We start from the raw sequence: 13808 nt of genomic DNA on the forward strand, positions 1-13808 counted from the left end.
TGGTGTCCCTTCCTGTCATGGTATTAGAAACCCAAAAGATTTGGAGAAATTAAAAAAAAAAAGAGATTGACCCCCTCTGGGCTGAGTTCTTGCCCACTGGGCTATCCATCCAACACATGCCACCCTCATATGCCAAATGGAAAGCCCTAAACCCTTATTTTCTATTTTAGGAAATGTTTTCATCTATTTATTCTCAGGGTTTTGCTGTCCCTTAGGAATTTTCCAAGTAATATTTGGCATTAAGGTATAAACATCAAGAAAGTAATACTAGCAATATGCTGTAAAATAATTATTATTTTGGGCAGTAGGAGCATTTTGATTATCTGAAGCCTGTATAACTAAGGTAGGTCTGCATGTCGTCCCCGCGGTCGAGTGACGTTTAAAGACATGCAGGTAGGTGCGTGTGTGAATGGGTGTGCCTTCTTTGAAAGTTGGGCGTCGGGCTGGCAACTCAGCACCGTAAAAATCCACTGCCAATCATTAGCGGACCGGAGTTCCGCTGTGGTGACCCCTAACCGGGAAAAGCTTAAAGACATTATTAGTAGTGTGATTTTGTTTGCAAAGCATTATACGCTGACTTAGAGTTAATCTCTATCAGTTTACTCATACTCAGACCTATCTTAATACCTCAGTACTTGCACTCTGTCACCATGGAAATGGGAGGTCAGATGATCCTGTAACCCACCTTTAGTGTACATGTCTGAACAGAAGATTAACTGACATCCATGTATTTAGGGTCAGCCATGAGAATTGCTCTACTTCCTCTATCATTTTCACTACTGCAAAGAATAATAACTAGGCTGACAATATTTGTACTGTTGGATTTGTGTACAGCATTCTACACATAATTATAAATTCTTTTGGAAAATCCACGACATGTCTGCTTGTTCATATAAAACTGCAACTGACCGAGTCGAACGCTTTATTAAAGTTCAGCAGTGCAGCCACCATCAGCCAAGACCTATTATTATATATAATTTGCATACATACCTAAAGTCTGACTACATCCCACCCCCCACCCCCCCAATCTTCTTTTTATGAAGCCCAGATGGTTAGGGCCTATCAGTGTTGGCATAACATTCTCTAACCAACTGCCCAGGATTTTCATGAAGATTTTTAAATCCACCTATAGAACTGATATTGGTCGATAGTTATTAGGGTCTTAGGTCCTGTTAGTATTTGAGAGCATTAAAATTCTTCCTTTTCCCATACATTCATTGTAAAGCCCAAGCAGATAACATATTTTGCAGTTTCATATTATTTATAATGCTGAGTAGTGAATCAGTCTAGGGATGGGGTAGTTGTCTCTAGGAAATGCTGCAATTGTTACCTTAACTTCCATAGTACTTAAGGTTTTTCATCCTTTTGCACTGGCTTTTACATAGCTGCCTGTATAAAAAATTCTAGGTATTCTCTTAATTCCCCCCTCTCTGGGGAGGTTATGATGACACCAAGTTTACAGTCATCTGCTAACATGGTCAGTCATAAACTCTAAACATCTGCTTTGACCTCTGAAAGTAAATGCCGAAGAGCAGTGGCCCAAGGACTGACCCCTGGGGGTACGCCGCTAGTGACAGGTCTTTTGTTGCTGGTAGAGCTACCCACCCTAATTTCCTGGGTTTTACTTGTGAGCCACAGTGTTCAACAAGTTATATGGGGACTGGTTTGCTGAGGTTCCTTTACATACCCGGTGAAAGATATATACCTTGCAGAACAGTATACAGGTATCCATCTGTTAAAAACATTTCTGTCTCCCATTTCACTGACAAGCCATCCTAAGAAGCTTTGCACCCCTTGACACAAACTATACTGAAGTACTCAGTCTGAGATACTCTTTTACATATCATGTATTTCTACCCAGAAAATCTACTGCTTCATCTCATCTTTTGGGAAATTAATTATCTTCCAGAAGAAAGTAATGATAACCTGGAGGGGTGTGTTAGAAGACAGGCAGTTCTACAGATGTTAATTTGGCTTTATTTATATCAGGCATCTAGGATCTATTTCCATTCAGAAGGACTTCTCTGTTTTGGCTAGAAGGCAATATACACCAATCCAATTTGTGACATTAGACTGCTAACCTTCAGTCGAAAATTGACAAGTAAGTTGCAGCCCTTTGATGCATAATGCAATATGGATGTATAAGTAGGATATGAGTCCTGACACCAAATGCAGAGGTATACGTTTCTTTTATCTTAAAGCCACAGGAGTCAAGCTACAGCTATATCACTACGGAGTAGCGCTTATTTTCTCAGCTAATTTGTATCAGTGTTCATACGCTTAGTCATCACACAGTCCTAAGATGCATTAACAGTCCAGAAGGCTATGTCTAGACCAAGGTCATTGCTGCATCTTTTCTTCACTCTTTTACTGCAAAATATTAAGAAGAAAGGGCACGTGCCAAACTGTTCTACATAAGTTAATACTCAATTTACTTCTTACATTCTCTGATATGCTCCCTGTGAGTTATGCACATCAGTGTTACCCAACGGATGTTTTCAAAAAACAGGATGGATGTCCACTACTCCAAGGAAAACAGGCTGGATGCTCACTTTTTGTTTTTTTTTTTAAGAAAACAAATAGCTAATTAAACCTCCTATTACTGATGGCACTCTACTGTCCTGGGCACTACCAATGAAAACTCATAATGTCTCAACAAAAGTAAGAACCATAATTAAGATTTTATACTTCATCTTTCCCTCTCTAGTAATGCAGAACATGCATTTTGTGTTCTTAAATGCATTACCTCCAGCACTTCCTTGCGCATGTTGACGATCCTAAACCAGTGCATAAGGTGTGGGAATCCCTCCAGTTCGGCATTGCGTTCTTGCAGGGCAACCTTTCTCTTACAAGACAGCTGACGGCTGAAGTACTTCACCAACTTCCCCTAAAGAACAGAAAGAAATGTTTTAATGAAAATATTCACAAACAAAAGAGTAATATGGAGGTGAGGTGAGAGACTGTCTTGGGAAAAGTACAACAAAAACATCTTAAATCCACCATTTCAGAATTTTAAATCTCTCAACAAATCAATACAGTCCCCTGAAGGAATGCTAGTAGTGCAACATTACAGTAGAGCTATACAACACTGCTGAGATATACAAGATGAAGTTTAATTTATAACTCTTGCATGAAATAAATGCAGCTTATACAAATTCTCAGCCTGCCAAAAAACAGCTACTAACAAGGGTTTCAGAGGTCAGCCATATGTGGGTCTAAACTACTTTAGAACAAGCTGCAAACTATCTGAAATACACATGATACAAGATATTGCTCTACAGTTACTGTACCCAGACCTAATGGGTTAGGTTATCAGTTGCTCCTTGCTGCTACTAGTTAGCGATAAACTATATAAACAAGCTGGGTAAAGATGTTGAATATTAAATTTGCCACTCCTCACTGATTAACTTTTTGTTTCTATCACTTTTACTTTTTTTCTTTGCACTTGTGAATATTACAGTAGTCATATCACATATGCTTCTAATTTTAGCCATACTCATTTTTATCAAAGTCTTTCTTATAACAAGAGCTAAATTATTAAGCTACCCTGTTTTTATAGTCCCTTCACCTGTACTAGTCATTATGAAACTTCAGTCAGCTTTCGACATTTGGTCCGCGGTGGTGGTGGTGCTTTGGTAGCATTGTCGCCTCACAGTAAGACGCTGTCCGGTTCAATTCTCAGCTACAGCGTCTTCTGCATGGAGACGTGTGAATGGGCGTACCTTCGTTGAAGGTTGTGCATCAGGGTTGGTGACTCGGCACGTAAAAATCAACTACCAATCATTAGCGGACCGGAGTTCCGCTGTGGCGACCCCTAACCGGGAAAAGCCGAAAGACACAAACAAGTCAGCTTTCGACATTTCTTTAGCCAGCCTGATAGCACTAGGTATTCTGAGGTAGTGAAGTAAATGCCTTACGAAACTCTTTACTGCCATCTCACAATGATTCAATACGTGAAAGGTGTATTTACTGAATTTGGAGGCCACCTTCTTACCTCAGAACACATCCAGTGAACACAATACACACACACTCACACAGACGTGCACACAGACCACACACACACACACACACACACACACACACCACCACTGGTAATCCACTTTATGCTGAGGTTGTTAAGAAGCACTGCCTAAGTATCCCAGGCTAAGGAGTAAGAAATGTCAGCCATTAGCTCACTCAGCAACACACATACCCTCACACTGCATGACCACAACCAGTACAGAAACCTCTAAGATACATAACAGATGCAGACTCCGTGTCTTTAAGGCTCAATGAGACTGCATCTGCACACAATAATATTTTAGCAGCAGATGACTGTGTTGTCAGGCATGTGGTCACCACCCTCACCAAGCTGAATAACAATATGGTTACAGATGTCTTTCCAGAGGAAGGATTTGGGATGCTGCAAGGGCTCTTAAAAACCTCCATTCTGGCAAATATGATTATGACCTAGCATCTTGGTAAATATGATTATGACCTAGCAGTGGGTCCATGTGGGGGGTGAAGGAGAACATGCAGAAGGATATGACTGGGTTTGTTATACACGTGTCCAAGGTACGAAAGAGTAATATTTTGCCATCACCTAGAATGATGTCAAGATTAAAAAACAAGGTAATTGGCTTTAATAATTGGCTATGTAGCTGGTGTAATTCTAAGGTATCCAGTATGTGTCAACTTGAGAAGTCATGGCTGGCAAGCCTTCCTGCTTTTCTAGGGAAGGTATGCACGTCTATTACAAAGGCTTTTACATTCTGCCTAAAGCTTTTGATGTCCCAGTTCTGCTTTCTGTATGCGGAGTCTGCCTGTCTGCAGGATGTCCCAAATTAGTAAATTCTAATTTGGAACACATTAAGGTAGCTCTACTCTATGCCAGGAGTCTAAATAAAAATATGACCAAACCTGATTTATCTACGTTGGACTTGGCTAAGGCTTTTGACAGGTTGCACGTAGTTCAATAATTGATATATTTAAGAATTATAATTATAATCTCTTTTTAATCAATTGGATTAGTCTTAGATTGTCTGGTCATTCTCAGTGTGTAGCAGTCAAAGGGTGTCACTTCAAACTTTCTCCTTGTATTTTCTGGAGTACCACAGGACTCTGTACTTAGCCCCTTTCTTTTTAATTCAGTACTTTCAATTAGTCCTAAAAACAGTCAGTGTTAGCAAGCAAAATATGCAGATGATTGTTTTTATAATTGATAAAAAACAAGTAATCTCCGTGGTATCCCCGAAGTCTCAAAACAACCCACTAAAGTGTAGTGGGTCTAAAAACAAAACAGTGTAAGAAACTTCTCTGTGTGGAAGATTTTCAGTCCATATATTTCTAGTTAATCACTGTATATTAATCAGATCAGACAATAGTAGTAGAAGTAGCAAACATAAACTCGTCAAGTCAAAAAGTAATAATAGAAAATATATAATTCTACAGCATTACTAAGTATTCAAAAGTAATCCAAGCAAGGCAGGCAGTCTGTTTCCAGTCGAAAATCCGTTTTGTTGAATTTAAACCTAGACCATGTGAGAAAAGCACTAAAAGATGCTAAACTAATTGTACATTTTGTATATTTATACAGCAAGGTGATAGTTTTTATTGCCCTTATTTAAAGAAGATCATTAAAACCAGTGCAGGGGGTGACTGTAACACTAAAAAAGTAATTTACAGGGCACAGTGCAATGAATGTGATGCATTCTATGTGGGCAAGACTGTAAATAAACTCAAGCGAAGGATTTCATGTCATCTGTCAGAAATCCGCTCTGGATGTAAAAATAATGCACTAGCCAAACACCTTTCTCTTCATAAAAGACACACAGATTTTAAGTTCCAGATCCTGGATCACACAGAAATGGGTGATCTTGAAGGAGACATCCCAAATATTCTGGAGAAACATGAACTCATGTGGCAATTAAAGCTGAACTCTTTTAGAAAGCCTGGACTAAACTACTACTGTTCAATTAAAAGTGCACTGGAACTTAGAAAATTGCCACATTGTTTACATGACTAACTGTATTTTATTTTATTTTTTTCTACAAATTGGTTTTAAATACCATTTTAAATCATTTGAAATTTAAGTGTATATTTTGTTTCCATCATCATACATATATTTTTTATTTTTATTATTTTTTTCTGGTTCTCTTTTTTCCACTTTATTCAAAATGATGGTAATAACAATACTAACTAATTATACAATTATATAGGTTTTTAGGCTTCTTGTACACAGACCTGAAGAAGTCTAGAAGGACGAAAGCGATCTTTGTTAACAATAGGTTATGAAAATAGAAAATGAGTTTTACATGCAAAATGTATATGCATATATTTATATATAATTTTTGATCGCAAAATGAACTAAGGTTGATATATTTCCAGCCATGTAGTATATTGCCTTGTATAAAATCACAGACTTAATAATCTACTTAATAATTTGGTTAAATAAGATGTACCATTAAAGTACATTAGGGCTATATATTATTATGACAGCTACTAGGTAGGGCAGGATCAGCTCGAATGTCACACTGATAGGGGAAGGGATGTGAATTTAACATGTGTACCAATAGCACTTTGTTTTACAGCACAATAAACCACTCCCATGCCTGATAAAAAGTATATATATATATTTAGAAAGCTTGTGAGGAAATTATTACTCTATTTTGTTTTACTTGGATCGCTTGTCTGTGTACTTAATAAAGGATTTTTGACTGGAAACAGACTGCCTGCCTTGCTTGGATTACTTTCGAATACTTAGTAATGCTGTAGAATTATATATTTTCTATTATTACTTTTTGACTTGACGAGTTTACGTTCGCTACTTCTACTACTATTGCCTGATCTGATTAATATACAGTGATTAACTAGAAATATATGGACTGAAAATCTTCCACACAGAGAAGTTTATTTATAATTGATAAGGACTGATCCTCAGCATCTATATCTGAATTTTTGAGACTATTTTCTTCTTGGGCAAACAATGCAGGAATGAAATTTAATTCAGCCCTGATAAGTGTAAATTAATATATTTTGGCAATCCTGGAATAAGACCAATTTTTGAAGTAATACACATTTATCTGAAATTGATTGACAGTGTATGGATCTGGGTATAAACATATTGTCTGATTTTCTTTTTTATCTCATGTAACTATTATAAAAATATGGATTATGATTAATGGGGCACATGTTTAGATCTTTATCTGTATGAAAAGAAGAAAGACTGCTTAATTTATGTAAGATGGACATCCAACCAGTTTCTGAATATAATAGCCCTTTTTGCCAATATAATAGGCACCACGTGTGCAATGTGTTCAACAAAAAATTACTTATCTTATTCTGACAGATGCAAAACTCTGAATTTAGATACATTCCATTATGGACTTACAAGAAGAAAAGTTATAACTGCATATAAATTTTATAAGGATGGATTCCTACAATTTATATATAATATCAATCTCTTTGTTGATGTAAGAAGCTACCAAATACATATGATAATATCAAACTGAATACTTTTTTATTGTAAAACACAAAATGAAACTATAACTCAAATGAGTCTTAGAATACGGAATTATATACCAAATGATATTAGGTGGTCACCACATACTGAGTGTTCTAAAAGCAAATTTGATCACTGGATGGGGGATAGTGTGTGTGCAACTGAGTTTAATAAGCCAGTGCTCCTTATAGCCTAAGGGCTTAACAATGAAATAAACATATGAGAAATTTAACACATTCATATACGAGTTGTTACAGAGACAGGAAAACAGCAAAAGCACTCCCTGTAAATCTGCTACACCTCCAGATGTATCATCTTCCCTTGTTAAATCAGATCATAAAACAGCAATCTTTTCCTTTAAAACAGGTGACAATTCCACTGCAAATACATCTGTGTTTAGAGACTTCACAACAGCAAGCCTTCTTTAGTTAGTTCATGACATAAATAAATTCCACTGTAATGTTTCACTAACAGACCACATTGCTAAAGTTGCTGCCTATGAATCCGATGTCTACTTCCACGTAAATAGTTGCATTCATAAGGCAGTCCATATCTACAACAACTATAATAAGAAATGTAAAAATAAATTCTTGGGGTGGAATACCTATATAAATAAACTATACAACAAGAAAATTACATTACTTAATGGTTATAAGAAGTCTCATTCCATTTGTGTTAAGATCGCACTTAAGCATACCAGTAAAGAGCTGAAGGAAGCCATTAGGAAAGTCAGAGCTGAATATTTAAAATAGCAATTAAAACCAAAAATAGCTACAAATCTTTCTTTAACTTTGTCATAAAGTTAAGCACAAACACCACCAATGTTCAGAAGTAGTTCACAATAATGCTGCCCACTCTAACCCAAAGGAAATAATTAATATCCTAGATGACAAATTCAGTGCAAATTTTACTTCATCAACAGTTATCACTATTCCACATTCACATGCATTCTCTTAACAATGAAACAAGTCTTGTCAGCCCTCTCACAAGTTACAAACACCATAACCATGGGTCCAGATAACATACCAAGTTCTATAATTATCTGTACCAAATATGGCCTATCTGAATCCCTGATGAACCTCTTTAATCTAAGCATCTCCAGTGGTTGCATTCTTCAAGCTTGGAAACCAGCCACCATAATGCCATTAAGGAAGGGTGGCCCAAACCCAGACCATGGTAACTATAAACCAGTGATCTCACTAGCCTCATATTTAAACTTATGGAATATATTATCTCAGACCTCATCACTCTGTACATTAAAAATCTCTTAATGCTGAACCCTTGTCAAATCGGTTTTGTCAAAGAAAGGTCCTGTCTCTTTAACCTCATTAGCTTCTTTGGGAAATTCAGTGAAGCATGGAGATGCAGTTATACAGTACATACAGTATAGCTGCATCTGGCTAAGGCCTTTGATGGTATTCCCCATGCAGGCATTATTGACAAACTTGTAAATCCGAATATAAAGATTACTAGATGTTTGATAGAACCCATGTGGTTACAGTTCCAGGTGCCACTTCTGAAATCAAAAAAGTTGCAACTGGTGCTTCAAGAAAGTATTAGTTTAAGGGTGTGTACACACAACAAAGTATTAGTTTAAGGGTGTGCGCACACAACAAAGTATTAGTTTAAGGGTGTGCGCACACAACAAAGTATTAGTTTAAGGGTGTGCTCACTTATACAACAAACGTATTGTACGTTTTTTATTTTTTTCCCCTAACAGACTTGTTTGGTTTTCAATTGAGTTGTACAGGTTATAGGTCACATTAAAGGTGGGAAAAGCTTTGAAATGATTTGCTGTGGTCTCATTTTTTATATCACAAAATCCTGGCATTTTAACAGGGGTGTGTACACTTTTTATATCCATTGTATACCGAAAAAGACAAAGAAGCAAGTATGTAACAAAAGAGCAAGACAGATGTAGACAACACATGGAACAATAACATGAACAAAGCAATTAGAAAGAAAATTCACAATATATTCAAATTTGGAACATTGTGGTTTTGCAAAGGTAAAGTACAGTATAATCAGAAAAGGGCCACAAGTATTTCAAAGCTATGATTATATAATCTTTCAGTTGGCAGTGGTGAAGAATATGAACAACTTCTAAAAAAGGTCATATCTATGGATAATGAAGATTTCATGCACTGGACTTAATCCATTCTGGTGTTCTAAGTGTTACGATGAGTTATACCTGAAGTACAGTCTTCTCAGAAAGAGCTAAACCACACCCTATTGTCCAGATGTCAGATTAGTGAGTAGAAGTCTGGTTTAATTTATTCATCTCATTTTATTTAACTTCTATAACATTTTAAAGGACTATCTATATTCATGCAGTAATTACATTTATACAATCTAGTTTCAAGAAGATTGTTTCATAAAATGCTAGTGGCTCAAAAATGACAGATTTATAGCAGTTTATATGGATACTACTTAAGATTTTATAAACTTCATCCATAAATTGACTGGTGAAAGGTAATTTCTTTTAAAGAACAACAATTTTTAGTGTGTGCTTCACTTTATTCTGTCCAGATATTAAAATACATGCAACACTGGCTTCATTTATTTCCCAAATGTTTCTGGTAATCAGATAAGTGAAGTGGTCTGAAACCACATTTCAGCCATGAATGGAACCAGCGACAAGGCATTACTGAAATTCAGGAATGAGTTAATTTATGAAGTTAGGGCAGTGATGCAGTTACAATTCTAATATAATCATTGTCAAAATATATTTCCCTAAGTAGAATGCTACACCATTACACTGCCTTATAAATGTTTACATTCAGTTCCACTTGAGAGCTTGCCACAGTTAACTAAAAGCAGTTATAGGAACAGCAACCATGCAGATGCCCAGACATTCGTAGGTTCATATGATACTACAAGTCATTTAATCTGATAGGTCATTTGTAGCCTAGCACATACAGATTTCATTACCTGTTTCCCCCTTCCATACGGGATTGTGGAGACAGACCTGTGACACACTTACACTTAACAATCTATTCATCTAGGTTGTGACTTAGCAAGTTTAGAGAGATACTTTGCCAAATATGAAGGGGAAGTTTGTTCTAGATGACAGAAATTCGTTGGGAGAGGTATCCATTGTGTTGGCAGTTGCTGTCCATGTTAAGGTGAAGCTTTAGGTCTCTTGTACTTGTCTTTGTGGCATTACTGATTTTGCATACATGAAGAATTCGAGCCAGGCAGGGCCATTTGAAGCCTTGTAGTCTAAGCAGAGATCACCCTGAAGGAGTTTTTTATGTGACTGTGAACAGAAGAGAACTTTAAGACATTGTTCAAAGAACATGCATCTCAGACTCTTGTTTTGCTTGCTGGGGAAATGATGTAGTCTTTCAATTTGGGTTATTTGTCTGGAAAGGTATATACCTTAAGGAGCTTTATATTATATTATGGACCAAACACATCATGAGCAGAGAAGAATAACATCATCCTTGGATCTGGAAAATAAGCTTTTGGTAGTAAGTTGGTCTAGCAGCAGGATTCTATAATCACTAAGAATACATGGAGATTGAAAGAAAGCTCAATATCCACAAAAGACCCTAATAACCATGTTGATTATGATAGTGTAAGGTGTAGGTGGGCGGCCATGGTGGTGCAGTGGTTAGCGTTGCCACCTCACAGCAGGAGGTTCTCCGGTTCGATTCTCAGCCTGGGTGCCTTTTGTGCGAAGTCTGCATGTCCTCCCTGTGGTCACGTGCGTTTCCGCAGGGTGCTCCGGTTTCCTCCCACATTCCAAAGACATGCAGTAGGTGGATTGAACACTCTAAATTGGCCCTAGGTGTGAGTGTGTGCATGTGTGTGCCTTTTGTGGAAGGCTGGGCGACAGGCTGGCATCTCGATACCGTAAAACTCCACTGCCAATCATGAGCAGACAGATGATCCACTGTGGCGACCCCTAACCGGGAAAAGCCAAACGAAGAAGAAGAAGAAGGTTTATATGGTAGGTGCATGTGTAATCAAGTTTTCCAAAGTTCGTAATAGTGCACTTTTTATTTCATTTTAAACCATGGATGTAAAAAGTTCAAATAATGTGAGCAATTGCATATTTGAGGAGGAGTGAATTTCAAACTGCAAATACTAGCACTGAGATTTTTTTTCTAGTTGGAGCAAAGGTCTCTCTGTACAATGTTTATGGACAGTAATAATCTAGTCTCTTCCATGAGTGTGAAACAACTGGAGTTCTTTTAAAGACAAGCAATGTCTTTCAGAATGAATGCATTTATTGCTCTCCAAAATCTTGACTGGATTCAAAGCTGTAAAACTGGACATATTATTTTACTTCTAGTAAATTTTTTTTTTTCAGGCAGACTGGTTATTGCATCCATGTTGCATTTACACAAAGGTATCTGTAAGGCGTCTATATGTCCTCGTTGTTTTTGTGTGGGTCTTCTCCAGCTACTGCAGTTTCTTCACACATCACAAAGATATAAGGTAAGTGGAGAGGCAAACCTAAATTGTCCCTAGAGATAGACAGAGAAAGAGAGTGTGCGTGTGTGTAACAGAATGAGATACAGAAGAAAGGCCTGGCAATCTACTTCAATTCAGTACTTCTCTGGTAAACTCTGTGAATGGTGGTGGCCGTTCATGAGGTTGATAAAGGAGTCAGATGAGGCTCGAGTGAATCAAGCACTGTGAAAAGGCAAGGTTAACCACAGCACCACTCAGATACCCCTGCTAAAGCAGAGCCATTTATGTAAGTCAGTTTAGAAGGAAAATGCTCTCAGGCTACACCACAATTTATACAACGTAAAGGAGTTATGACTTTATGTCACATTCAGCTTTCAAAGGCAATGCTGGAAAAGTATCCAGGCATTAACATAATGATATCTCTACTGAGTATAAAAAGCAAGCTCTGCATTTATTACATGAAAACAGTTTTAAGTTAAACTACCCACGGTGAAGGGAAAAGGGTCGGAAGTTATCTTCAGGTAAACTTGAATTGTTTTCCTAGTAACAGAACGGGTAACAGTGGTTTCTATGGCAACTGACACTCTTTGACAAATTGACATTTTGGATTCCATAGTATCAAGGGTCTGGAAGAAAATGGATTAGATATGCATGTGGGCAACACTGTCCCACAAAAATCATGATGCGGCTAAGCACCACGAGAAGTGGCTATAACAGTCACCATATGCTGCCTGTCTGTGCGGAGGATATTTACTTTGCCTAATCTGGGCATACACTGCATATATTACATTAAAAAAATAAACAGAAATGATATTTTAGAACTTTGCCTCTTTCTCTCCTGCTATATTTGACAGCTATGAGTAATGTCAAGTTTGATTTATATTATTGCCCTCAACAACCCTCATTCTCATATAAACTATTGTACTTACTTATTTTCCTGTGTTCCACTCATACCTCTCAACTCTTCAGATTTTCGCAGAATGTCCAGATTTTTGCCTATTATGTTTGGTCTGTTCCTCATAAAAGTTGTGGTTTTCTGGCAAATCATTGTGGGTTGAAGTCAGTAAATAATACTAAATAATGACAGACAGTTTGAGTTTCAGACTTCATATCCTTCAGAAATATATAATGATGCCAAACCTGTTATTTTATCAAAGTTCTATGCTTACAGAAGCAATATTTAAAATCTGTCCCTATTTTTTGGGCCTTTGCACCCCATTTTTTCTGGCTTTGTCCAGATTTTTTGTGCTGTGAGGTTGAAAGGTATGGTTCCATTCCTGACAAGGGTAGAGATGCAGTGTGTGAAGAGCAAAGCAAGACTTGAAAGGGAAGAAATGTAGTATTATTTGAGTCCACTAGGTGGTGTAGCTACTTTCAATGTGCAATAAGAATGTCAGGTCAGTCCTCTTTAATTTTTTTTTTTTTTTTTTTTTGCATTTTAGAACTGTTTGCATACAGAATATTACCTGAAAGGAACACTGTGCGAACATCCGAAGAAATTAGTAGCCAAGTGGCCAAATATACTGAGTTTAAAGTGGGCACTTAATGAAATTCCTGATGGTGAGGGACTTTGACATAAAGGGAACTTAACACATTATTCAGTTTGTGAATAATGACTGAGTTCAGTTTTATTTTTCCTTTAAATTTACTTGTAGGGGTAGTATGACATCAGGTGGTCACATTGTGGCATAGATGTGCTTTTGTGAGTCTTAACGGGAAACTGATTAAAGTAAAGGCAAATACATTTCAATTTCCAAACTAAAGTCACCAACAGCCGTGCCACCCTCAATGTCCTGTAATTTATCTTGACTATTACTGTATATTGTAATCTTTGTCACTGTTAATGCTTGGAGCTTTTCTTCCCGGGCCTCTACTGAAAATGGACATATATCCAGTTAGACTAGCC

General features: G+C 37.2%; 1 protein-coding gene across 3 annotated transcripts in view; it reads right to left on the minus strand.

Annotated features, from left to right (window-relative positions):
- KSR2 (kinase suppressor of ras 2) overlaps positions 1-13808 on the minus strand; it is a 2556886-nt gene that overhangs the window by 1753103 nt on the left and 789975 nt on the right. For all 3 annotated transcript variants that reach the window (XM_044068294.1, XM_044068293.1, XM_044068295.1), the window contains exon 2: positions 2747-2887. In XM_044068294.1, the coding sequence (XP_043924229.1) occupies positions 2747-2887 (141 nt within the window). The remainder of the gene's footprint in view (positions 1-2746; positions 2888-13808) is intronic.

This window comes from Protopterus annectens, chromosome 4.part0 (genome assembly GCF_019279795.1).
Source record: "Protopterus annectens isolate FY-2018-M chromosome 4.part0, PAN1.0, whole genome shotgun sequence".
Classification (NCBI taxonomy): Eukaryota; Metazoa; Chordata; order Ceratodontiformes; family Protopteridae; genus Protopterus; species Protopterus annectens.